This window comes from Papilio xuthus, unplaced genomic scaffold (genome assembly GCF_000836235.2).
Source record: "Papilio xuthus unplaced genomic scaffold, Pxut_1.1 DF828258.1, whole genome shotgun sequence".
NCBI lineage: Eukaryota > Metazoa > Arthropoda > Insecta > Lepidoptera > Papilionidae > Papilio > Papilio xuthus.
Window position 1 is genome coordinate 2,580,660 of NW_013530391.1, and position 25,769 is coordinate 2,606,428.

At 32.2% G+C, this 25,769-nt stretch overlaps 1 protein-coding gene across 1 annotated transcript; it reads right to left on the minus strand.

Moving 5' to 3' along the window:
- Positions 1-218: 218 nt before the first annotated feature.
- On the minus strand, positions 219-25,757 carry LOC106113529 (nose resistant to fluoxetine protein 6). Its single transcript, XM_013306349.1, has 13 exons — positions 25,712-25,757; positions 24,876-25,491; positions 7,180-7,352; positions 6,611-6,804; positions 6,118-6,400; positions 4,656-4,819; positions 3,743-3,911; positions 3,271-3,464; positions 3,054-3,179; positions 2,206-2,411; positions 1,678-1,820; positions 1,191-1,302; positions 219-745 (listed from the first exon to the last, which is right to left on the minus strand). Exons 2-13 carry the CDS (start codon positions 25,429-25,431, stop codon positions 660-662), a joined length of 2,406 nt encoding a protein of 801 aa, XP_013161803.1. The 5' UTR covers positions 25,432-25,491; positions 25,712-25,757; the 3' UTR covers positions 219-659.
- Positions 25,758-25,769: the final 12 nt, after the last annotated feature.

The following is a 25,769-nucleotide window of genomic DNA, read 5'->3' on the forward strand; positions in this document are numbered from 1 at the left end:
GCTAACTTTTTCTTTGGAAATTAATCCTATAAACTTTTCGTTGGTAACAATCACATGAAAATTTACAATTTAAACATAATTAAAAAATACAAAGACACCTACCATAATGTTAATGAGTATTTACAAATGATGCATGATTATCTGTGGGTTTCTGAAATCAAAATCGCTGTTTAAAACATATTGTTATCTCTGGTACGTCAAAGATAAAGATAGGGATGACGATATGTTTTATACAAAGGTTTTGGTCTCGGAAACCAACGATATATCGTATAATGATATTGAAAAACAGAAATTTATATGTATATGAACAAACTATACGTAAAAAGACCCTTTTCCTTTGTTCTGGTTTAATCATTTCGTTTTTTTTTAAAACAAAAGTGCATCTGATGAATCACAGTTTCTCGCTCTCTCTCAGGGTTCTCTAGGTTATTGTACTTCATCGGTTTTCTTAGTATTCATAACCAGCTCAATCATAAAGACAATTACAGAATTAATTTGCGTACACACAACACTAATAACCTTCCCATTCACCCCTTTTAAATTAAAGAAAAAAAATCGCAAGGGGAAATATATACGCATAGGAAAAGAAATGATCCTTTTTCTTTACGTCCTTTTTTCAGTAGTTTTATACTATACTATATCCTTTTAAAAACCTAACGTTACGTTTCTAACTTAGATTGACTAGTGTTTCGGGATGACTCTGCAGACATGTCCCTTCTTGCATTGTCGCTCAAGGCTGGTCTGGCTGAAATATTAAATGTGAATGAGTTAAAACATTGAGAAAAATTAATCATCATTGAAAAAGAATTTAGCAAATATATTTTGCTTGTTTTGAATGTACTAGAAACTTTGGTCTTAGTTAATTTTGTAAACAAGATTATTTTAAAAATTATACTTTTTAGTTCTACTTCTTCGCAGGAAAATTTATTAAGCCGCAAACGTGCCTTCAACCAACCCGCACTGGGCCAGCGTGGTTGACTATGGCCTAATCACCTTTAACTTAGGGTAGGCTCCGAGCCCCTCGGTGGGAACTTATAGTGAGCTGATGATGATGATGAAACGTGCCTTGTAATTAGAGGATTCGATCCCGGGATCCCGGTCGTCTTTTAGTCCTGAAATTTATAGAAAAATCGCCCGGGATCGAATCCTCTACTTGTTATGTAAAGCATTTATTTTCAGTCTATATTTACCAAATATCCTAAGCAAGATCCTCTCGATGCCGTGGATAGGTGATTCAAATATCACACACAATATTACTGCTAAGTTAAAAGTCAGTACTAAGTGTGCAATACTGTTAGCAACCTGAAATAGATACAATAGTTATTATTTTCCTTAAACAAAATTAATGTGCCAAAATTGTATTATATAAAATAAATTATTATATTTTGTTTTCAAATAATCATTCGCATCAATGATTTGATATTCTAAAATGGTTAATTTTCAGCATAAAAATTCTAATTTATGAATAACAAACTAGCTTTTATTACGATATTAAATAAAATATTATAAACGAATAATCAATTAAAATATATTTTTAAAAGGAGTCCCTTTAGGCAAAGTTCCGAAGATACTGGCAGCGTTTCCCCTTTGAATAGCTAATTCTTTGTCCAAGGTTGCTGCCAGCTCTTCGGTCCCCTGTGATGTCAACTAACTTTTATTATTCTATATGGAACTTACCATTGTGAAAAATGTGACGTGTAAAGGATGCCTCAACTGACTGACGTAATATAACTCCACAATACCGTTGACAAGATAAGCGCAAAACGTCAGCCGAGATATCGGCACGAACACTTTCCACGTTAATAATTTATTCAGTATACCTAGAAGGAAAGGGATTCATAGTTATTTGTTAAGTAACGTTCAAGGTAAATATACAATAAAGCAAAATTTTGCCAATAAATGTACGCATTATGTAATGTAATAAAGTCAAGTATGAATTTCTTATGGTGACGGTGAACATCGTAATGCAACCTGCATATATCTGAGAAGAAATTCACAAATATGGGTGAAGTCAAAGCCACACTGGGCCAGCGTGATAGACTATGGCGTAATCACTGACTTAGGGAAGGCTCCGAGACTCTCAGTAAGGACGTATAGTGAGCTGATAAATTTAAAAAATGAAAAAATTATTGCACGAATATACAGTTTTCAATGTTTTACCTTTATATACTTTATTATTTCAATAAACAAAAATATTATTAGCACCTCCATTTCCAGTACAGCAGGCAATAATTAGCCATCCATTTGCGATGCTCCAGGCGAGCTTGTGTAGAGACACGTACGCGGCGGCCTCTATCTTGTTGTATTTGTACCACTCTTGGTAGAACACGCTGACTGAGAACACAGCAACGGTACCCAACACTATACTCGTCAGCCAACCGAAGATTTTCATCAGTCGAGACATCTTGTAACTGGAAAAAGAACGAAAGATTTTAATATCTACTTGAACGCACAGTCAGCTGCATAAATATGTATAAACAGCTACAAAATGTCCTCGCTAAAAAATATTCTTGGTCGAAACTAAAGACGTATACAAGTTTCTGAAGCTTTGTAAATGTATTTATGCTTTTGTAGATGACTGTATAGCCAAAGATTAGAAGAAGTAGGCGACTTAAATAGTTTCAAGTAAGACGTGATTGGAGTAGCCCCTTACTAAATTATCGGGTACAACCACATCACTACTTAACATCAGGAGAGATCGTCGTCGTGGTTTACCCAATGTAAAAAATAAATGTTAGCTTTAAGTTTTAAAAGTAGGCGTCGCTATCGACCTCGTCAGCGCAGAATTTTAATTTAAAAAGTAAATTATACTATATCCGTGTGCTTTTGGTAACTTCCAAATCAAAGTGGGTCCTGACATACGATCGGTTCTTTCGGTCGAATCGGACAGACAGAAGGACAAAAACGGTTTAAATTGGTTATAAGTGCAACACATAAACATCACGTGTACGAAATGTGATATTTTCTTTCTAATATGATATTTTAAAGTTGCATACTAAGGTAAGGAAAGATTTAATTGGCATCGTATCTGTAGTGATGTACAACGGACATACTTCTCCGATTGGATTCGATGCAAAATGTAGCCTGTGATCAAGCCCATGAAGTACGGTGTCATCTTCATATGAGTTTTAATGTAAGCAACTTTAAAATAAAAGTTAGTGGCGAAGTCCGTGAATTCTCTGAAAAAAATAATAAGAACAATTAGATCATCATCCAGTCTACAAAATCAATATATTGTGCGAATTCTAACTAATTTTAGAGTAAACTTACTTGGCGTAAAATAATAACGTCGGGTCCAGTTGATCTCTATAAGTTATATATGAAGGTATGGCAAGAGAAATAAAGGTAGCTAACGCTAAGAAAACACTGCCTATACGTCGCCACCTCCACAAACTGTAAATAAATATTGGAGCTACGAAGAACAATTGTGTGTCTACAGACAGGTACCAGGATTGGAACATACACTGAAACAAAATAAGGTAATTTTCAGGTGAGAATTTGAGTCAAGTTTTCTTAGTATTATTAAGGACAGTGGTCTTCCAATTGGGACGTCAATTATTTGGCAATGAGTATTATTTTCGAGTATGGATTGACTAAAGATTCAATCTGCCCAATGGGAAAAAAACCGATTTATCGAAAATCCGTTCGAACTAAAGGGAAACACCCTTTTATCTACAAGGCAAACAAATTATTTATCACTTTAAAGGCTGATTCAGTCTTGTAATATGAACGAGAAACTTACTATTTCATCAGTTTGAATGTAATTGTTAATGTACAATATGTTAGCCCACCAAGAAGACAAACAACGTTCCTGCTCTAGAACCATTCTATTTTTCCACAGAGGACCTTCTCCTATTTTGGGCAGCCAAGTCATATAGAACAATATAACAACTGCATACGCCGGTGTTACCCTGCAATATAAAGTAGATTGCTACGAGACACAATTGTAAAAATGCATTGATATAAATGTAAATTTAAATCCTAAAATTAGTCAGTTGTTACTTAACGTATTAAAGATACAATCATAATTTAATTTAAAACCTCCTGCATTTCTGTAGTTTATAATAGTTAAAGTTAGTTAACTAGATTATTAACCTAAATTACTCAACTTAGTATGTATACAATTTAGGGCTCTAGTAATTGATGGGGTACAAATCGAAGACTATAAAGGAACAACTAAAATAGCCAAAGCCAATCCCGTATCCGAAATAAATAACCTAATTATTGTTAAATGCAATTAGCACGATCCTTTGAACAGAAAGCCCCAATCAGCGGCCCCTAAGGCGTAACTAATCGAATTAATTCCTCACTAAATCTGAATTAATCAACCCGCCAATGTTTCGAAGTCAGTGTAGTTAAATCCTATACATTGGTAGAGAATTCACTGTTCTTCCCTTTCGAAATAATTCCGATTGTTAATTGAAATCCGAACAATTTATTAAGACCCCAAAATTCAAATCGGACTCTGTCAAACTTAACGGATTACAAAATCCATCTTAGCTGTCAGATCAGTTTACAAAATTCTAAATTCGATCCGTATTAATTCGCTTGATTCATAGGTGATTTAGATTTATACAATTAACAACTATATAACAAAATAACTTTTAAAACAAACTAGCATAACATAAGTCAATCAAATCCAAAAACCCATTTACCTTATGTACCGAAAAATTAGTATCGGTATAACGTTAAGTTTACCACGACGTTTGTCAAACTCGATGAGTAACAGTCGGCAGAAGAGGAAGGCGCTCAACATGAGGAACGTATCGACAAGCAATGTGTTGCTTAACATGAAAGAGTTCGCCGGATGTCTGATCAACTGAAACATAGCACGGGAAACATAAATACGTGCTTAGCGTGGGTTCCCACTGGTGAAAAGCCTGTTAAAGACACTAGTGGATACCAACGATTTGTAATATTTATAATTGAAGAAATAACTATTATATAATGGTGTAAATGGGAATGCTTAGATGGATAGATGAATGGATGGATGTTTTTAATAGCCATCTCTACAAGGAAGATCTCGATAACATTTATTATAGATGTAGAACACAGTATAGAAGAACATATATAGGCTACTTACTATTTTTTTTTTAAATTCCGCGAGAAAATAACCTACTGATTGATATCTTTATAATTTTACTAGCTATTAGCAGTCTTGTTTCTAATTTAATACTAATTAGTCTTAGCATTTGTGTTGATTTATTTTAATTAAAATGTACAAACAGCAGTAAATCGAATTTTAATCAATTCCAAGCGACACCACCAATTGAATTAAATAGCAATATTTTGTGTTCGCAGACTATTTATTATTAATCCTTTTTTAATGAAATCTGACCGAGGCCGTTACCAAAAATTATGGGTATTCCAACCTTTCCAAATTGTGAGAGAATAAAATAACTTTTGCTTATTTATTATTATTCAAGAATTTAATTTTAGAGTGTCGTATTCAAGGAAAGGTTTTAAAAGATATGAACACATATTCTTTTACACATTTCCTATTAAGGTTTCGTATATTGGAACATCGTCCTTTATGTTAAGTAAGGTTACAGATTTACACATTCAAAAATTATGTAAGACACAAAATTAAAAATAAATTTATTAAATCTTTACTTCGACCTCACATTGAACAAATTATCGTACTTTTAATTTCAATAATGTTTTAAAGAAGTTTTAAAACATATTACAAAGCACATTTTCGGTTGCTTCGTTTAAGATAATAGGCATAAAATTCAAGGTATATTATCCAATCGGAATTAAAAAAAAAACTATTAAGTTAAGTAGTTAAGTAGCCTTTGTGTCCACACTAAGTTTTACGTTTGTGCCAAATATCATCAAGATCCGTTGAGCGGTTCCGGAGACGCCTTCTAACAAACATCCATCAGTCCACCTAAGAATTCGCATTTATTATATTGGTAACATTGTCGCTCAAAATATTGCAAAGAGCAAGCAAAGAACGGCTCTTAAAAATCTAAAATATCTTACCATGGGTTTCTAAAACAAAAATCTCCGTTTAAAACATATTGTTATCTCTATTTAGTTAAAGATAACAGGCATGACAATATGTTTTATACAAACATTTTGGCCTCAGAAACCCACGGTTTATATTAAACTTACCCTATCCCAAGCTTCTGCATCCATGACAGGTCCACTGCCGATAAACATACAAGCATGACCGGCTACTATGAATATCATCGCCAACGACTTGATACCAGAAATACATTCCAAACCTAAGTCATTGTTTTGTTTTGTCGAAATAATCTTCTTTATATTATTGATAAGTGAAAATGATACGATAAGTTCATGTGTCACTGTTCTCTTCTCTTTGCCAAGTGCTATTGTGTAAATCTCATAGACAGAGCACAGAATAAGTAATGCAATAAAACCCATCATAAACGATCTGTAAAAAAATATAAAAATACAAAAGGGTAATATACAACTTTAATTTCAATCGTAAAGGTTAATTATCTTAAAGTGGTTAACATAATAAAAGTATCTATAATATGATTCCTGTATTTATTGGAACTATATGTAAGTGAATGAGAAAACATTTTTATTATTCTAATAGATCTTACAATAAATTTTACTTTTTATTTATTTTAATACTCACAAATAACTAATATCCATGGTATCAACAGAGATGGGACGTCGCGCGTAACAATCGCGCTCGGTGACAATGACAGCGGTGCCGTTGCCCACTGTGTGGGTTAACACATCGCCCACAAACCTAGACACAGCACGCGCGCTACACGAACTAGGCACGCACACCGCCCAGCGAAGAGTCTCGCCACGACCAAAGCGTTCCTATAAAATGCAGAAAAATAATTTTATATCCAAACTAAAAAAAAAGAAAAATTATATATTAGTTCCAGGCATATCCTAGTGCTAACTGCGGTATAGTTTAACCTAAGCAAAGATTTAAAAAAAACTTGATAAGTAAAATCTCGATTAATGGTTCCCAAATAACACATTATGTTACCTTGAAGATTAACAAAAAGACAACAAAAATGCTTAAAAGATAATAAGTAAAATGTCCTCAATTAAATTAATCCATGGTCGTATCAATACTGTAACATCGTTCAAATTAACAAACAGAATCTGATGAAACCGACAAATGAGAAACTAATAAGCAATTTGGAATTCATCGTCCGATTGAAGCCACATTGAAGTTTGTATTACCTTTTTTGCTTCCTCGCCGCGACGCCATTTTATTGTAGCGAGGCAGTACTCGCCTTCAACTATACCACCTTTCTCACCGCGGTCGTCGATAGCGATGCACTCGTCGAAGTTCCCTAGGTGGTATGAGGAGCCGAAAAGAAGACCTTGCGGTGATTTCGCTGAAGCATCGAACACTGAAACAAACAAAGAAAAATATAACAAGAGTAAATTAAAATATAATGAGCATCTTTAAGATGACATTTTCTTTTTTTACGGTCACATGCGAAACGAAAGTAAGGCTGTTTTATATTAATGTAGCAAAAACTTTGAACCATTATTTAAGGAAATTACGCAAACAAATGAACGTGTAAGGCACGATTAAAGAAATGCCTAAATATAATTTTAATAAGAAATAGTAAATATTTATTTATGGTTGAATTTTAACCAATGGGCGATAACTAGTTTGTCTTAAACATATTAAGTATCACGCGTACATTCTGATCATAATCATAGAGGTTTTGATAAATATCAAATCTAAATTACTGTGATAAACTTATTATCCTATTTTAATAGTATAAAGTTACAACCCAACAAAATCACCAACCTATAAATAGTTATAATTCTGTAGTATTTAAATAAATATACAAAAGTCTATACATAATTTAGTTTGTAACCACAATGTTGTCGATCAATCTTCCAAATCTCTTCGTTAGACAATGTACAAAGAACCTCTCGGCGTCCGTAGTTACGGAAAACGATTCAGTCCTTGCGACCGTCCTCGTTCGTAATGGCTTCCTCCTGACATTGACGTAGCAGATGAGAACGATAATTTCTTTTCTTGTGCTAAATTAGCTTTTATAAGATTTACTGACGGACTTTAAGGGGATCTATTGACGGAATAGACCCCCTGATAAGGTGCTGTGATACACTTTAGTATTCATTTACTCGAAATACTCTGCCCATTTACAATTATCTACTTATTCATAAAATGAGCTAACAAGTAATACCTTCGGGCTAAAATATAATATACATAATAAACCACTAAGAAAATAAAATACTTAAAGGCCAAATCGGGAGGATATAGAACGAGACAAGAATGTGGCTATATACATAATCAATCTATGTAAAATAAATGACAGATTTGGCATTAAAACTGTATTATGTTGATTGTGAACTGCACTGGAAAATATGACAGAGGAGGGAAGCATAGGAAGGGGAATATCCTCTTTCTGTATTATCTCTCCCGTCGACTAAAGGATGGCGACGATTCTTTAATTGCGGACGTCTATGGGTAGCGGTAGCTTCGCTATTTCGGTGGTTACAGTAAGCCGCTTGCGCATTTGCCACCTTATGATTTAAAAAAAAATGTAAAAATTATGTAAAAGCTGCTTAATAAAAATCAAAAGCTTTATTATATGCTAAATAGTCTCTATAGAATCGAAGTGTAAAACGTTCAAAGCGCTAGTTGCGCTTAATTTTTGCCTGAATAATTTGATATGTAAATTTAATTTAAAATTTAGATTAATTTTATCCGGATTTAAAATAAACTGGAACAGAAACGTTTTTGTTGTTATAATTTCAACGTAAGCTCAACGATAACCAAAATTACGTGCGATTTAACAGTATTTTAAACTTTTATGACGTTACGTTTTAATTTTCACAACTGTACTATTTTGAATATGATAAACAAAAGTATTCTACATACTTGAATTCTGGATGGTTAAAAGATTATATGAGCTAACTATTTTATTAGTTTTTCTTTAAATAACATTCAACTCCGGGAAAAGGCTAAATAAGAATAAAACGAGTTTGTACTTTAAGAAAAATTCAAAACTTTCGAGAAAGTGTTGGTCAGTAATAAATTCAACGGACTATTTCTCATTTTAATCTTGACTTTATCTCGCATTAAACTTAATTTATATAGCACTACTCTCATAGAAACTTGCCGAGTGCGACTTATAAATTTGAACTTCAGGGGTAACGTAAACATACGACATATAAGCAGTTGTGAATTCCTGATAAAAGGAAGAAGAAAACAAGAAAAACATTCACATTTTATTTAATATATGAACAATTGAAAAACATGTTAACAAAGATAAATAAAATTTTAAGCGCCAATAGCCTAATAGTACCATTCACATAGTAATCACTTATCATCCTCATCAGGTATTGATTTCAAATCCGAATTCGATTGTTGTTGTAAATCATATACTGGCATGGTCGGTGGCTCAGGAGTTAAAGCAATTGACTTGTACTCTACATGTCCTGGGTTCGAATCCCGCCATGTACCGATGTGTTTTTCGATTTACATATGTATATTAATCCGAAGACCTTACGGTGAAGAAAAATATCGTGATGTAACCTGCACATATCTACGAAGTAATTTAATTATCAACCAACCCACACTAGCGTGGTTAACTATGGCCTAGTCCATAACTTAGGGTTAGCTCCGAGCCCCTCAGTGGGTACATACAGTGAGATGATGATGATGATGATGATGATGGTGATGATGATGATGATACCTTGTCATAATTTGTGATTAACTGGAGTGGTTATTGGAGTAAATTCCAAAGAATCTGCCAATATTTGATTAATCTGCCAATATTAAAAAATGTAAAATCTGTTTCTATTTTGTTTTAAAAATCCCAATGCTATAACCACTAGGTGGCTGTCAATTTTCAGATTACACAAAGGTAAAGCTCGAAATGTCAACGGCACGTTTACAAAGTGCATTGCTAATAAACCCGCTTGTATTTTTACTTTATCCTCTTTCGTAGCCAATTCAGTTTTACAGAATTGCTAATATTTCCAATAAGGAAAATACTAAAAATATACAGCATGTTTGATCGTTACTTACATACAACGTGGGTTTTCACTATCAAAACATTTATACAGAAACATGTTGATATTTTGATCATTCTATTTGAAATATCTGAAATAACAATAATTTTTAACCAACAGTTATGAATATAACCTTTTCATGGTATGAATATTTTGTTACCAAGAATGAAACTGAACTTATTTTTATTGTTTTAAATAACAAAGATTTTTGAATAATACTACAAAGTAATATAAAATATAATGATATCAAAATGGAGAGACACAAATTTGGGATAACAAGCCATTCTAAAACTTATTAAGTTACGTCTCTGAAAGTCACATTGAACAATTACTTCTAGTTTGGAAACTTTATTAAATTACTTTATGAAAGGTACAATAAATATTTTTACTAGCACCGGCTAAATTTAAACTTTAAACTATTTGACCGAAATTTTGAATTTGCAGTTACAATTTCGTAATTTTCTTTATAATTTACGTTATCGTGGTGGTTCCATATTTACATTCCCTTAGTGTAGATTTAAAAGACTCGGAGTGTAAAATAATGTAACTACGTAATTCAGTTATAAGAAAATTCTGATCACCTAACAGTTGTCAGTTCAAAAACGTGTTCTTGTTTCTTACCGTAATTCGAATATTTCTTAGTGACCTCATTCCAGCCAGCTACTGGAATTACTTCACGTAACGTGTCCGGATTGCTGATGTAAAAATTTCACTGTAACCTTGACCGTGCGAGCGTGTTTATTTTTGAGTAGTCGGAATGGTGTTATGAAACGCGTTAAGTAAGTCAATGTGAGAGAAAGAGATTTTTTACTCTTATTTCGTATGCAAAATTCGTATTCGTATGATTTTTTGAATATTCTTTCTTATTAAATTAAAATTAATAGATAAAACGAATTTAACGTCTCTCTCTTAGACGCATTTGTTAACTTGTGTGTGTGTGCCTGTGTGTACTTAATAATTTATCTTACATGTATAAATTTTTTTTGTAAGCAACTGTAATTTAGTCCAACTTGGGAAATAGGTTAGTTTTAATCTCAATTATTCATCATTTTTTAAATGTAATTAATATTAAATGCAATTATATGTCTTTTGCAGGCGAGGCTTTTCTAAGTCTTTTTAATTAATAAGCGGAGCGATTCGCGTTTGCATTGTTTCCCAACGTCTGGACATTGCAAGCGCATTAGTAGTCCCGACTTGATCGGCCTTCAGTTCCAACGCGAATGCCTAAGTAGACATTTGGGAGCTATGCCATATAGAAATGCTTGCCATGCTAAAACGAAAAGATCACCTTGAAATTTTGGCGATCCCTAAAAATGAAACGATATAGTCAAAAGAAGATTTAAGCGAGACAAAGCAAATTTGCGATGAAACGAACTTCTATTTTTTTTTGTTTAAGGTGTTATTGCTTATTTTTGTTAATTTGACAATAACAGCAGTTACTACGATCTTAGAAGAACATTTTATCGATAACTAAATGAAAAAAATATGATGTTATTAAAATTTTTTATGGATACATAGACAATTATCTTCCAACCAATTACTATTGTAATATGTATATGTATATAATATGTATGAAAAGATGGGAAGTGTAAGTGTACTTTCCGGATGAGAGGATGCATGGAAAGGGAAAATATTTTTTCTTTCTGTGCATCCTCTCCTCCGTCGACAACATCAGCTGCTGGTACAGCAGGTAGGCAACGCATATGCAATTGCATATGTCTGAAGACAACGTTCACTTCGCTATTTCAGCGATTTCAGGTGGCCGTTCGCTCGTTTGTCACCTTATGATATAAAAAAATATACGAAAATATCACCATCAAATTTGATACAGTATTTTGATTCAAACAGAGATACAAGAATTATATAATAAAACCGGTACATATTCCCATGTTAAAAAGTATTGATTAAGAACAAAACAGGTAAAGGTTAAGGTTTAACAAAGGGTTAAATTTATTTTCCTGTAAATTTTCCTATCATTTGTACTACTCTAGCGCAAGTTCTTACCAAAGTACTATAGATAACATTATTTATAATCGTGTCTAAATGATTTAAACATTTAGTTAACACTAGGTTCAGTAATATTTACCAAATTGGCATAAATTTGGTAAAATTAAATACATATGGTAACACTAAATCGTGAGTCACTATTGTATCACTTCGGACAGAGGTGTGCAAGCCGCGAAGTTCGTTGTCGGCGATGATATTGACCCAAATTGTGTAACACAACTCTTTAATTATAAAGATGCTCAATTCATCAAGTAAGCGGAAAGTTTTATTCACTTTGTTAATTAATTTTGTTCAATATGCAAATCAGTTTTTTAAGATATTTGAAGATTTAAAAATATCTTAATATAAGTGTCTTTAATTTAATAATAATCTATTTTTACCTTACACCATGTCCTACCTTTATCAATGAGATTGATAACCTAAAGAGGGTAGGGTATCATCGTCAACCAAGAAACGTCTCCGGCTCGATGCAGGCATTTCCCAACGATGGTCAAAAAATATTACCTAACCGCTTCTATTAAGTGACCTAACGCAATATAGTCCGCCGGTTCTGTATGAAACATATCTAGTCTCCTACATCGCTTCCAACCCAGCCTTAACCTTCTTTAGCCATTTAACAAGCAAGCTTCTTAATTTATGAATAAAAAAATGATTAAAAAAATATTTCTACGTAAAATAGAGTTACCCGGACAAATGTTAAGGGAAATGCAGACGCCGAAGACTGTATTAAATGTAACAAGGGTTAAAAGGAATGGTTATGCTAATACATACCAAAATAAATAGCCCAAACATTATTCATACGTGTTTTACGACGCCTACGGACGGTTGGGAAGGGATGTACTCGTATTTTGCTCAATTCGAAATCGCCATGAGATTTGCATTTGAATTTTATGTTTAACAGTTTGACAGAATAATTGAAATAAACAATTTATCTTTTTTTATTATTGCTGTTAACAAATGTATAAATCGTACTAAATATCTTAAATCACGATTTTAATTATTTAACTAAAAATTATTATATAATTTCTCTATACCCCTAAATGTGATTACCTTCTGAAATTATTTCATGCACAGTTCAATAGTAGTAGAAATATTTTAAATTTCTGACCAAATTGCTAATCTTAATTTTCCTTAAAGCAGTTTCGTAACTACAAGAAAATATCAAGCTTATAATGAAATTCTTTGTACGGCAAAGAGACGCTTGAACCGATGCAATTTCCAAAGCTTTGAAGCAAGAATGAAACAGGATCATGAAGGAAAACATTCTCTCATAGTAAAATATTATTACTACCGACCTTTAAAATGTATCAAAGAGTTGTTGCAATTTTTAAAAATGTGCACAAACGTGTACACTTATTCGGTAGATCATCGCTCGTTTGAACAAATAATCTTACTTATATTACAAATGCGAAAGTTTAGATGAATGCATTTTTGTTAGAAGGTAACCCCAAAACGGCTGCATGGATCTAGCATAGACGTAGAACATAGTCTGGAAGAACACATAGGTTACTTATTAATTTTGTTTTAATTCCGCGCGGACGTGGTCACGACTCCTAATTCTTCAATATACCTGAGATTTTTTTTATTTTAGAAGATTCTATCACACTTTAATAATGCCTTTTGTCATTGTATTGTCTATCGTTTTCGTCTGAAGGTTAGACCTTGTTAATGAAACTAAATAATTGTTCCTAAGGAACTGATTACCATCAGATTAGACAAGCCGTATTTGCATAGCTCCGTAGACGGTATAGTGTAGATTACTTTTGGTGCGTTCGCGTATTCAAGGTAGTGTATACCGTCATAGGGACCATGTTAGTTAGCTAATACTACCGATATGCACGTATGGTCTTTAGCTGGGAATGTTTTTGGTATGTGCATTTAAGTTGATATGCTAAGCGCGTGCGGTATAGTCATTGTGTGCCGTGGATTGTTCTGGAACATGACGTCTGTTGAGTCGTAAATCAATTATACATTTATCCTTAAAACGATCCATTTATAAAAGTTGTATGAAGTTTTACTTTAATAGTAAAATGTATAGGATATTTTCCTTTAAAAGCTGATCTATAATATATAAACAATTAAATCCTAAACGAGACTAACAATAAGGTTTGTATGAATTATTTCTTTTTTAAGTATGTCATAAAGCTAGAAGTATAAACTATAACAAGGTCTATATTTTGTTAAACAGTGAAAAGTGTTGGATGAGACATAATATTTTTTTTTAACAGAAGGGGACAAACGAGCAGCAGGAACCCCAAGGTGTTAAACGACTCCCATGGCTATCAGCAATACCAGAGGAACCGCATGCGTTGCCGGTCTTTGAGGTGGTGATTCGCTCTTCTTGAAGAACCCTAGTCGTAGCGGTTTGGAAACAGACCAATCCACAACACTGCTGTGCGAAGCAGGAAGTTGATTGATGAGGTATTATAGAGAGAGATATTAAATAATTCTTTACGCATACGAAGCTGAAAGAAGAATCCATAATCTGTGTCCACTTATCTGAGTAACAAATAGAAGTGAAAATAACAATATCCACGATATTTTTTTAATATTAAATGAAACGCTAGTGAATTTCTCACCGTTAACTATTATGATTCTAATTCCGTGATTTAAAGATACTTTTTAACGAAATTCACATAATTATTCTTTGTGTTAAAACAATTAACAACTTGGCCATGTACAAAAAAATAAAGTAAATTTAATTAAGAATTAATGATGTAATGTGTCGTATGCAAATGACAATGTTTAGATTGATGGATGTATGGTTGAATGAATGGATGGATGTATTCAGAAGGTATTTCCTGAAGGGCTCAATGGATCTCGATCAATGCCATAGATATAGAAGAACAACTAAGCTACTTGTAAAGTTTTTTTTTATTTCGCGTAGACTAATTCTAATTCCGCGTGATAAACTAGTCTTTTGTACAATATGATAAATGCAATTTAAAGTTCAATTTAAAAACAGAAGGAACGAAGGGTCTTATATTTTGGTGGATCACAAACCTTTGAAACAATTTGCCTTACCGTATCTTAGTACATTCAACATGGGGTGATTATACAAATGTTTAACGTCATAAAATAAGGAAAAACAGAGCTCCCTCTAAAGTTTCAATATAAAAAGAAAAACTAAAGCAAAGAAGAAACTGTCAGACCACTGTTTCAATTACAAAGGGCCATTGTCTTACTGTCATTTGAAATATGCTGTATAAGTACACTAGAGAGACGCCTTTTACAGCAAGATTCCTTTACTTTTTATCTTAAATAGAAAAGCAATTATTAACAATCCGTTAAAAGCAGTCTGTTTTTCTTGTTGTAATCCATCTAAAGAAGTGCAGCGCTGAGATTGTTAATGGATTCAATGTTAATTTTCACTTTGTCCGCAAAAGATTCACCTAGGGAAAAGATTGCTCTGATACGGAGGAAAGGCTGTGCATATTTTGTCAGAAAATGTGTAAAAACTAAGTAATAATTAATTTTAAAACGAAATTTGTGTTTTATTAAAAGAAATAATCGACTCGTATTTACGTTAGGAAACAGTCGTTTATAACAAACATCTAAGTTTTTGCCAAGTAATCAAAGTAAAACATGGTAGTATTTACAACCATTATAAAGCTTTACATAATTAAAATAATTATACTAATGTAAATATTATTATTATTACAATGAATATGAATATCATGTTGCTATAAATATCTGACATAATAACGTAGTAGCAATAGACTCAGAATGTTGTTTTGCAGAAGCTCGTTGTGCAAAAATATGCAAAGTTATATAAAAATGAGATACATTAAGATTATTCGAAACCGATTTACATTTATGCAAAGATGTATAAATATAAAAGAAGCGACAGAGGTGTGTCAGAATCCCGCTAAATGAAGGTTTGCGGTATCTGCTTACCCCTCTGGGTTACGCGCGCGAGTCATTTTGTTGTTATTGCGATACATCTCACATAGAAGACAGATCAAAAACTTAATTTACTTAAATTGAGATTTTAAATTTTTTGCCTTGAAGTTAATTGAATACTATAGTTGTGAAAAGTTCGAATAAATTATTTGATGTTTTTCTTTAATCTATAAGTGTACAAATATGTATTTTTACGTATATCTGTTCCGTCATGAGCTGTGCCTAAACGCATTGATGGATTTGTGTGAGGTTTCATTCAATTAATTGTAGAGAGATGTTATTGAATAATACGAGCACAATTCCTAGTATAATTATTAAGCTAACTGAACTGTAACTCGTTACTAAGTCAATAGCGCATTCACTAGTACGCAGAACAAGTTAGTTGCCGTATTTGTATACTTGTTTTTAGTGCGCCTTTGTTACTTGAACGAGTTTGAAGAAGGCGAACACTTCTCAGATGTAAAGGATAAACTATCGCATCTGTAATATACTTGTTTTAGTTCTACGATGGGTTATATTAGATTTATCTAATAATTAGTGGTAGTTGCATGTTTCAAATCAAGGTAACATCTTTAGGATCTTACGTTGAAATCCAATGTGATAAAAACTTGTCAACTTATATATGAGAAACTTCTTTTTATCAAACTTTATTATAAATCCGAATGTTTAGTTGGATGGATGGATGTTTGAAGGTATCTAGGTAGGTATCTCCAGAACATAGAAAGGTTTCCGAGGAAGTTTGCCATACATATAGAACATAATCTGGAAGAACAAATAGGCTTCTGATTTTTTTTTTTTATTATTTTAATTCCGCGTTCTTAAGACAGCTATATAAAGGAACGCTAGACTACATAGAAACAATTATTGCGTGATCCAGTTAACCGATTACTTTATAGATTGCAAGAATAAAACCTGTCACATTTCTCCGCGCCTAAAGCGGTAATGAGAATTCAATATACATAGATTTAATGTGCCAACTGCCGGTCTACGTAATTCGAATGCGAGGTTGCCATGTTGAAATTGTCACGATTAGAAGTTTTACTTTTCTTTATAACTAGTTCCATATATAGATGATGCTTTCCTAATAGATTTTACCAAGTCTTAACTGTATTTTAGTCGACTTTAAAAAGAAGAAGGTTATAAATTCGTCCGTTTTTACGTGTGTTACCGCGAAATATTGTATCCAAGTCTTCATTTTAATTAAATTGATAAATTAATTTATGGTGAGTTTCTTCATGTTAGAATTCTATTATTAACCCTTTTAACTGTCGGCTACCTGCTCATTGGTTATTTTACACATTTTGCAATTGCAATTCCTCTTTTTTTGTATTAATTAGACTTGGATCATAATATGAGGGTCCGATAAGATTAAAATTGCCAATTTGCATATAAAATCGCTTAAACACAATAACAATGTTACCAATTTGTATGTTTCATTCAAAACAGAATAATTAAGAACAACCGACTATTTTTAACCTTGTAAGTTTTGTAAATCCCAAATAACTGATACCAGTTTATCTGATTGTTATTTTATTTATATATAGAAATTATCGTAGGTTTCTATCTCTACAATTAAAAATATGAGAATTTTCGGTTAAAATATATAAAGGAAGCAATATTAAGAACAACAAAGTATTGCTATGTATTGTTAAAATTCTTTTCTTTGCATTTATAAAATATAAAAAGTTAACCGATGAATGGTTTCAACCCTTTTTATATAAGTTCTTAGCCTTTACAAACATATTACGCTAAGCCTTGTTTAGTGATGTGGAAACATGTTCCGCAACGAAAGCAGAATGTTTTCTGATAAAATATTTTTACACATATATTTTATGAACGACTAACTTTTACCCGCGACTTCGTCCGCACGATATAAAAATAACTTAATAAGTAGCCTATATCTGTTCTAGATAAACATAGTAACATTCAACCAACTTTCGCATTTATAATATCAATAAGATGTAAGAAATGTTTCGGAAGTTGAATCTCAAGGCCAGGAATTGTCAATTTGATTACTAGTCTGTACGAACCCTTATGAATAGTATTGACTCTTTAAGAACAAGAAAAATAAACAAATAGAAAACAATGTGAAAGTTCCAAGTATTTGCAACAACTACACTTCATTTCTATTTCGTTATTTTTCCATATTTCTAAATGTTACTAGCAAAATTTTAGAATACGACAAATAATCCTAGGTATCCCAAAAACTCGTCGACCTAAAATATTCAACAAACTTCATACAATTTTTCAATATCCGATGCTATTATTGAAGTTTACCATACAATGGTGGGTTGCCGAGATTCATATCGCAACAGGGACAGTAACTTGAGGTCCTCAGAGGCGTTTTGAAGTTTCACAGGCAAAGATAAAACGTCACTTGAGCAACTTCCGTATAAACATGCGTCAGTTATTACGTTATCGCGGGACTAAATCATGCTCACAACGGCGACGCTTCAACCCTTATTATAGTGCCGCCCGAGCAATATTTATAAAACATGTCAAGATATAACAAGGGTCGCTTAGATTTTGTAAGCAAATTCAAAATGTACCGTCTTTTATACAGGAACAATATCTTAGATATGCAATAGCTGTTTCAACGTTGACAATTTCAATTTGGTTAACAACTTTGTAAGACTATTTGTTCATATTGTTTTAGCAAACACCGGTTAAACCAGTCTTTCCCAAAGTGGGCGATAACGCCCCCTTGTGGGCGCTGCAGGTCTCAAGTTGCGGGTGGGTAAAAGTTTCGTTTAGAATTCTCCGTTAATATACATATATAGGACATAATAATTAATTATTTTAATTTGAAGTGGTTTTTAAATATGGGGACGCTAAATAAATATTTATTCTCAAAGTGGGCAGTAGACCAAATAAGTTTGGGAACTACTGGGTTAAACTATGTTTTGTGGACTAGTGTAAATGCTAGTTTCAGACCTGTTGGCGGCCCTTTCGCAGGACAAACCTGTCTCACGATACTTATCTTTTTTATTTATTAATTTATTATTTTTATCTCTCACATATTGTTTAGCACACTTTAATTATATAAACAGTATTATAAAACAAAACAAAAATATCCTTCATTAATCTCGTTAAATAAATGAGGTTTTATATGTAGCTAACAAGTTTGTGCTAACAACAACTTACATAAATACTCAGTTCATATTTATTGACTTAAGATTGTATTCACACTGGCGACAAATACAAAAATATAAAACATAAAACCAATATCTAATAGTATATAAAAGAATATTATTCACGAAATTGTTGTTTACTTTATGGAATAAATTCATTGAAACAGAATATATAAACTAAAAATAAAAATGTATAGCTTTTAAACTATGTAATTTAGACAAAGATTTTAGTAGTAGAAGGTCATACGCTATGCGATTGTAAAATAAATAATTGTAATAAAAAATATTTTAGACATGAACACATTCAATGCCACTACGATTTTTAGTTACTAAATTAAACCCAGTCGGTGGTAAACGTGTTAAGCTCCGTAAACGTAATATGATCCGCACAAGTGGTTTCATTGTGAATGTGCCTCACTTACCCTATTACATCAAAGTGACGACTAATATCGAATTATATGATGCCTCGAATACGTCGTTAAAACTAACGTAAATATAACTAAGTAAACACGCGTAAATTACAATTCAAGGTCAACTAATCGTTTATCCTTGTGCATAGTACAACAAATGCAAAGAAATTGCAATTCCCTCGGTAACAATGGAGTGGCCAACGGTCTGTCCTCGGCGGTATTTCCAGTACGACTTAAGTTCCTTTAAGAGGCGAACCTATCTGTTTGCCGGCAATGCAGTTCCTCTGTTGCGGATGTCCAAACACGTGTAAGAATCCTTGGTGTTCTCTTCTTGTTGTTCTCAAATTTGACTAATGTTCACCTTGATCCGATCTATAGTTATTCGTAAGTATTTTGAAGTTTTTCTTGTGTATAAAAAACAAACACCCAAAGAGCCGCAATTTTGAGCCATAAAAATATAATGCGATCAACACAATGAACCTATTAAATAATTGAAAACAAAGCCATTTTAAGTAACTGTGTGTGTCATTTGTTTCTTGTAACACACATCATACACTGCCATACAAACATTTAATTCAAGTACAAGTTAATGATAAAAAACAAAAGGTTCTTTGGCACCTTTGTTCCTTAAAAGCAATATTAGTTTTAACACGTATTGCCCTATGTTGTACGTGAGTCAATATTTTATATATTTTCATTACAAAAACTGCACTGGATTCTTAAAGTTGTTTTCGGTCAACGCACCGGGTGTCGTGTGTAATTTGCAGCTGGGCGAAACCGGTTGTCTTATTTCCATTGGCTGCTGTGTTTGTCTTAATCGATGTGATTGTATATATTTTTTATACTTTGCCAGTAATGGTGTTACTATGCCTAACAATTCCGTTAAGCTTTTTACACTTATCTTTGTGTAATTTATTTATAAAAAATTGCAGTCATAAGTTGAATCCAATGATAAATGTTTTACGATAAACATTATGATGGAAATTAAACATATGATACGAACACTAGAATTATTAAACTAAATTAAATATTTTTTAGCCTAAATATGTAAACGTATACTTAAATGCAAGTAATAATTATTGTTACTAGCTTAAGTTCTAAGTAAGCATCTATGCAAAGCAAATATCTTTATATAAAATTCTAACCTGCTTTTTTAAATTTGTTTCTTTATATTCAAAGTATGTATGAAAAGTTTAATAATTAGTAAAAAACAAATTTAATTAACTCTGACAAAGTTAGTAATGATAACATTAAGTATATTGTGCTAAAAGCATTCGACGTTAAAACAGATTAAGCGAAACGTTCGCGAACGCAAACAACTTTACTCCCTAATCCAATGTAAATTTCCTTTTCAAACATTTCTGTTAAACTTAATACTACGTATTTTTAGATATTATTAGTTACAATCATTTGGCGCGAATGACGTGCTTTCGTTACAAAGTCAAGTGTCAGAATGAATAGTGGGGAACATAAACGTCGACATTTTAGTAAGACTAGTGTTGAGTCAATACACTGGCTCATTTCCGGATTTTCTTCCTAACAGTATTTACTTGTGTATTTTCAACCCTGTTTATAATAACAAAATTGATAGAAGAATAAAATTATTCTTTCATCAAAGCTTCATATACTTAAGACCAAATTCAAGATTAATCAAAGTAACAATAAGGTATCTAATAAGATACAGTACAATATCACCTCCTTTTACTGTTTTTATAATAGTTAATGGTTAAGCAAAAAATTAATCTACTGCTTAAGGATATTTACTACTATGTTTGTATACGTCAACATTAAATTTAGTTACCCATTACCAATTTGAAGTGTCATATTTTTTAATATCAGTAATTTGGTAATTTACTACGTTATTTGTTTTGTGACGATTTGAAATAAAATCGAGGCTTGTGTAATATGTTTCACGACAATAGCCGAATGATTAGATTCGAACACGCGACCGCCAGATTAGTAATCCGTACGCTTAACCATTAAGCTATTTGCTAATCGTGTATATAACTGTAATGAAATCTTAGAACTTTAGTTACAAAGCTTTACATATTTACTTCGGGTCTTTCGAAATTCTTTCAAAATGAGCAGATTATAAACATAATATACATAAATTTCCATTAATAACAATTATAATATTGATATAGAATTAAACGTTTGACGCCTGTTTCAGAAATTATTGCGTAAATCTGCCAACTGGAGTGATAAATTACTAATCAAACAATTATTACATACCTATGCTTTGACAAGCAGTGAATATTAATAATTAAATGTACCTGGATGATTATTTTTTTTAAATTGTGTTTTTTGGAAATTATATTTAAGAGCGAATTACTAATAAAATGATGAATTATGAAAAATATTTTTCGATCTTACCGATAGAAAAAGTTAAGTTTATATTTAAGTTGATTATTTAACTGATATATAAACACGGCTAAACACTCACGTATATACGTCCGGTGGTGGCACCGACTAGTTTCGTGCCCATCGGGGGCCCTTCATCAGGATGAGTGGCACTGGTATTATTTCGCGGACGCGGCCCGTCGCTCACTGATTATATATCAGTTTAGTATAATGCCTCACGAAAATTTGAATAATTTAAGTTGATTATCGATAAAAGACGAATAAAATGATATTTTCTAAAAATGGTTCCTATCTAGATCGATCTATCGCCCCCGAAACCCCCTACATATTAAATTCTATGAAAATCATTGGAGCCGATTCCGAGATTCCAATTATATATATACAAGAATTGCTCATTTAAAGATATAAGATATCTATTTAAGCTTATTTTCCAACTTACTGTCAGACTAGTATTTGAAAGGTTTGTATGTTTGTGTGTGTGTAAGTATGTCTATTATGTTTATTCCATTATAACATTTGAGATTGAAATGAGAAAACGAATTACTCTCGAACCTGGATAAGGGAGAAACCAAGAGACCCTGATATATTTTTGCTTATAGAGGTTTCTTGCTTGTCCAGGTTCGTGTGTATAACTATTAGGTTCCGATATTCAATTCAAAATATTAAAATAAAAACATTTCTTAACACATTACATAGAAATCTGACTTTTATATTTTAACTTTTGTGAAATCAAATTGAAGTTAACTAATACGTTTATGCTCTGAATATTTTTATAATTATCAATGTTTCATCACGACTAAACTCTAAAACAATATTAAATATGCAACTAAAATCTAGGAATAGAATTATTTATAAAAGAAAACTAAAATGTACACAGATATGTTTTAGAATAACATTTCTTTGTTGGTTTAAAAGTATAACATTACGTCAATGTCAGCACGCCGACGTAAATATATGACCATAGCAAAATCCCACACACGCTTCCTCTTGCGAATCACATGTTTGTATTATCGTCACGTATAATTAATTATAATTTAAAATACAAAGTACAATATAGGAATGGATCAAGCAAATGAATGACTACAATAATGTTTTTTTTTTCATTTAACGTTGAACTGATTTTCGAAACCAGCCAGTTATGCAAAGTGTATTTAAAAAAATTACTGTTATAATATTTTTTATCTATGTTAAAAGCAATCTAGTATTACTTCTCATTAAACATATAAATATCTGTTGTGGAAATGCTTGGTTGAGGTCAGTTTTTCAAAATTAAAAATTTGTGTGCATAATTTGTGATCACCTGTGTAGTACTTAGACCACGGCGCAAAACAAAATGATTTGCTCTTAGCTTTTTGTGGAAGATCAAAATATAAAGTCTCCGATTTGTATAATACCACTGGCCTTTGAGAAAGAGTCCGTTGTCCTTGACCTTCAGGTTGAAAATTATAATTAAAACTAGGTGTCGCCCGAGACTCCGCCTGCGCGGAATGAAAAAAACTTAATTTGTACCCCATGTGCTCGGAAGTCTGGTAAAACTATGTTCTACACCAATGCCAAATTTCAGCGATCCATGCAGCCGTTCTGGAGATACCTTCTAACAAAGACTATCCATCCATCCATAACCAAACATTCGCATTTATAATATTAATAAGATGGATCAAAAAAAAAAAAGATTGAAAAATAATGTACTTATCAAAAATTTCACAGTGCTATGATAAATATACCACTTTATTCTCATACGTTTTATGTAAAAAACATAAGTATTCTTTTTAAACTTAATGTAAAGTTGTTATGTGTGATAATGATATATGTAGTAAATTATTTAAAAAAAAACACTGTCATGACAAATCCATTAGGTAAAAAAACGGTAAAAAATATGTTAAATCGACAAACATTACTAATGTTATCTTTTCAAGCTGACTTCGCTAAGATACTGCCTTTTTTTATAACAGAAGGGGGCAAACGAGCAGCGGGAACACCGATGTGTTCAACGACGCCTATGGACATCAGCAATACCAGAGGAACCGCAGATGCTTTGCCGGCCTTTGAGGTGGTGATAAGCTCGCTATTATGAAAAATATTTAATAGTATTATTTTAAAATATGTTTAATATACGTAATGTTATAGTTAGTTATGCAAATAATTAATGTGTTTCAAATTAATTTAACATTTTTAACTAAACATTTCTACAACTAAACAGCTTCTTAACGTTACGATGTAAAAGATAACATCGTCTTTTGTTTTTTATTTATTTTATCGTAGGTATTGTAAGTATTTCCGCATTTCTTCTGATGAGTGTTTGTAACGGAGTCAAATTCTTGACCATTTTTCCTTTCCACCCTTTTATAATAAGAAAATGTTGGGAAGGGCAAGTAGATTTGACGAAAGTGGGTTTATCCTGGAAAGAGTAATGTCCTCTTTTTGTACGTCTCAATTCTCTCAACCCTTTATCTTTTCTCCTATTGCAGAAAAATATGGAACTAATTTCTTGCGTACATTGAAATGTGATACAATAATAAAGCTGATTGAAGCGCCTCCAGATCAGAATTTTTACATTCTTGTTACACTATAAACACATATCTGTATTTTTCAAAGAGGAGAGGAATGATTATATTATTATACAATTGGTGTTACGGCAGTAGATACTAATAGTAACTTTTGTGTAATTATTTTTATATAATCAATTTTATATAAGTAAAATTGAGCCATTCAATGAAACTAGGTCATTGTCAACTTAAAGAACTTGTAACGAATAAGTTTAATAACTTAATGAATTAATAACTTCCTTTATTTACTGCCATGTTGATAATTTACTTAATATATCTCGGTGTCATTGAATAATTTAATCTTAAATAATATTATATATTATAAAATTTCTACTTAGAAAATGATACACGACCAAAGAGCATTGTTATGAAGTTTTAAGTTCAAAATTAGTATGACATTTATTATTTATTTTTTGAATTTTTAACTTGAAAAGCGTCATTTAGTGCAAAAATTTAGACACTTGTAAATATAAGTATTTTTTTTAATTACAAATTGATTCGAAATTTAAAATACTTACTTTTGAGCGCCCATCTTTTATTCTGAAGCAAACCATCCAGAAATTTGTATCCCTGTTCCCTGCACGCTCTTTCCTTAACATTTGCAACAGCAGTAGTAAGGGACAACAAGTCGCTCGCAAGCACAACAGACGACGCGTAATCCGGAGACTCCTCGATCGATTTCAATACAGGATTCTCTCCACCTCTCGCACTATCCACATTAGCTATATACGAAAAGTCATCAGCGAGCTTTGCTGCAGTTTTCGCGGTTGTCGTTATCTTTTCTACTAGATTCTTATCTACACCCAATGGATTGATTAATTCTAGTGTCTTTGTAGCCGTGTCAGCTAAAGGGGTTATTCGTTTTAATATTTTCTCTGTTAATTTAGTTTCGTTCACATTTTGTCCTGTGATCGCGCACACGATCGTGAGCAGTATTACTGCGGAGAGCATCGCGGTGCGTGGCGTGCGCGTGCGCCGGCGCCGATACCTAATTACGACTGAGGCGAGCGTAAGCCTTCGAGGAACGATCAATGAAACAGAGCCTCGATACGTTGTCTGCATAACACGAGCCATTTCGCTATTAAAATTGCTTCATTGTCTGTTCGTGGTTGAGCTCCGTCAAGTAACGTATGGCTAAATAGAGAAGTTGGTTTAAAACTTATTACTTTCGTTATTACAATGCAACTGGACAGTTTATATACGTTTTGAGCTTTTTAAATTATGTTAAATACAAACTAATATATTTTAGGTTTAGGTTCCATTTAAAAATAACGAATATTTCTGTTACATTTCCTGTATTATCATTATTCCAGTTATTAAGATGATAACATGGCGATAACAATTTATTCTGTACCTGTAAAAGTTAAAAGTATGGAAATATATTCATGGAACCTTATTCGCAGGGTGACAAT

Bases quoted from the DNA above. Each gene is read 5' to 3' on its own strand.
- LOC106113529 (XM_013306349.1), bottom strand. From the start codon at position 25,431: ATGGCTCGTGTTATGCAGACAACGTATCGAGGCTCTGTTTCATTGATC. The intron at 4,820-6,117 runs GTAAGTTTAATA...GCTATGTTTCAG, and splicing joins ATGCAGAAGCTTGGGATAGG to TTGATCAGACATCCGGCGAA. The intron at 3,465-3,742 runs GTAAGTTTCTCG...ATTTTGTTTCAG, and splicing joins ACATTCAAACTGATGAAATA to TGTATGTTCCAATCCTGGTA.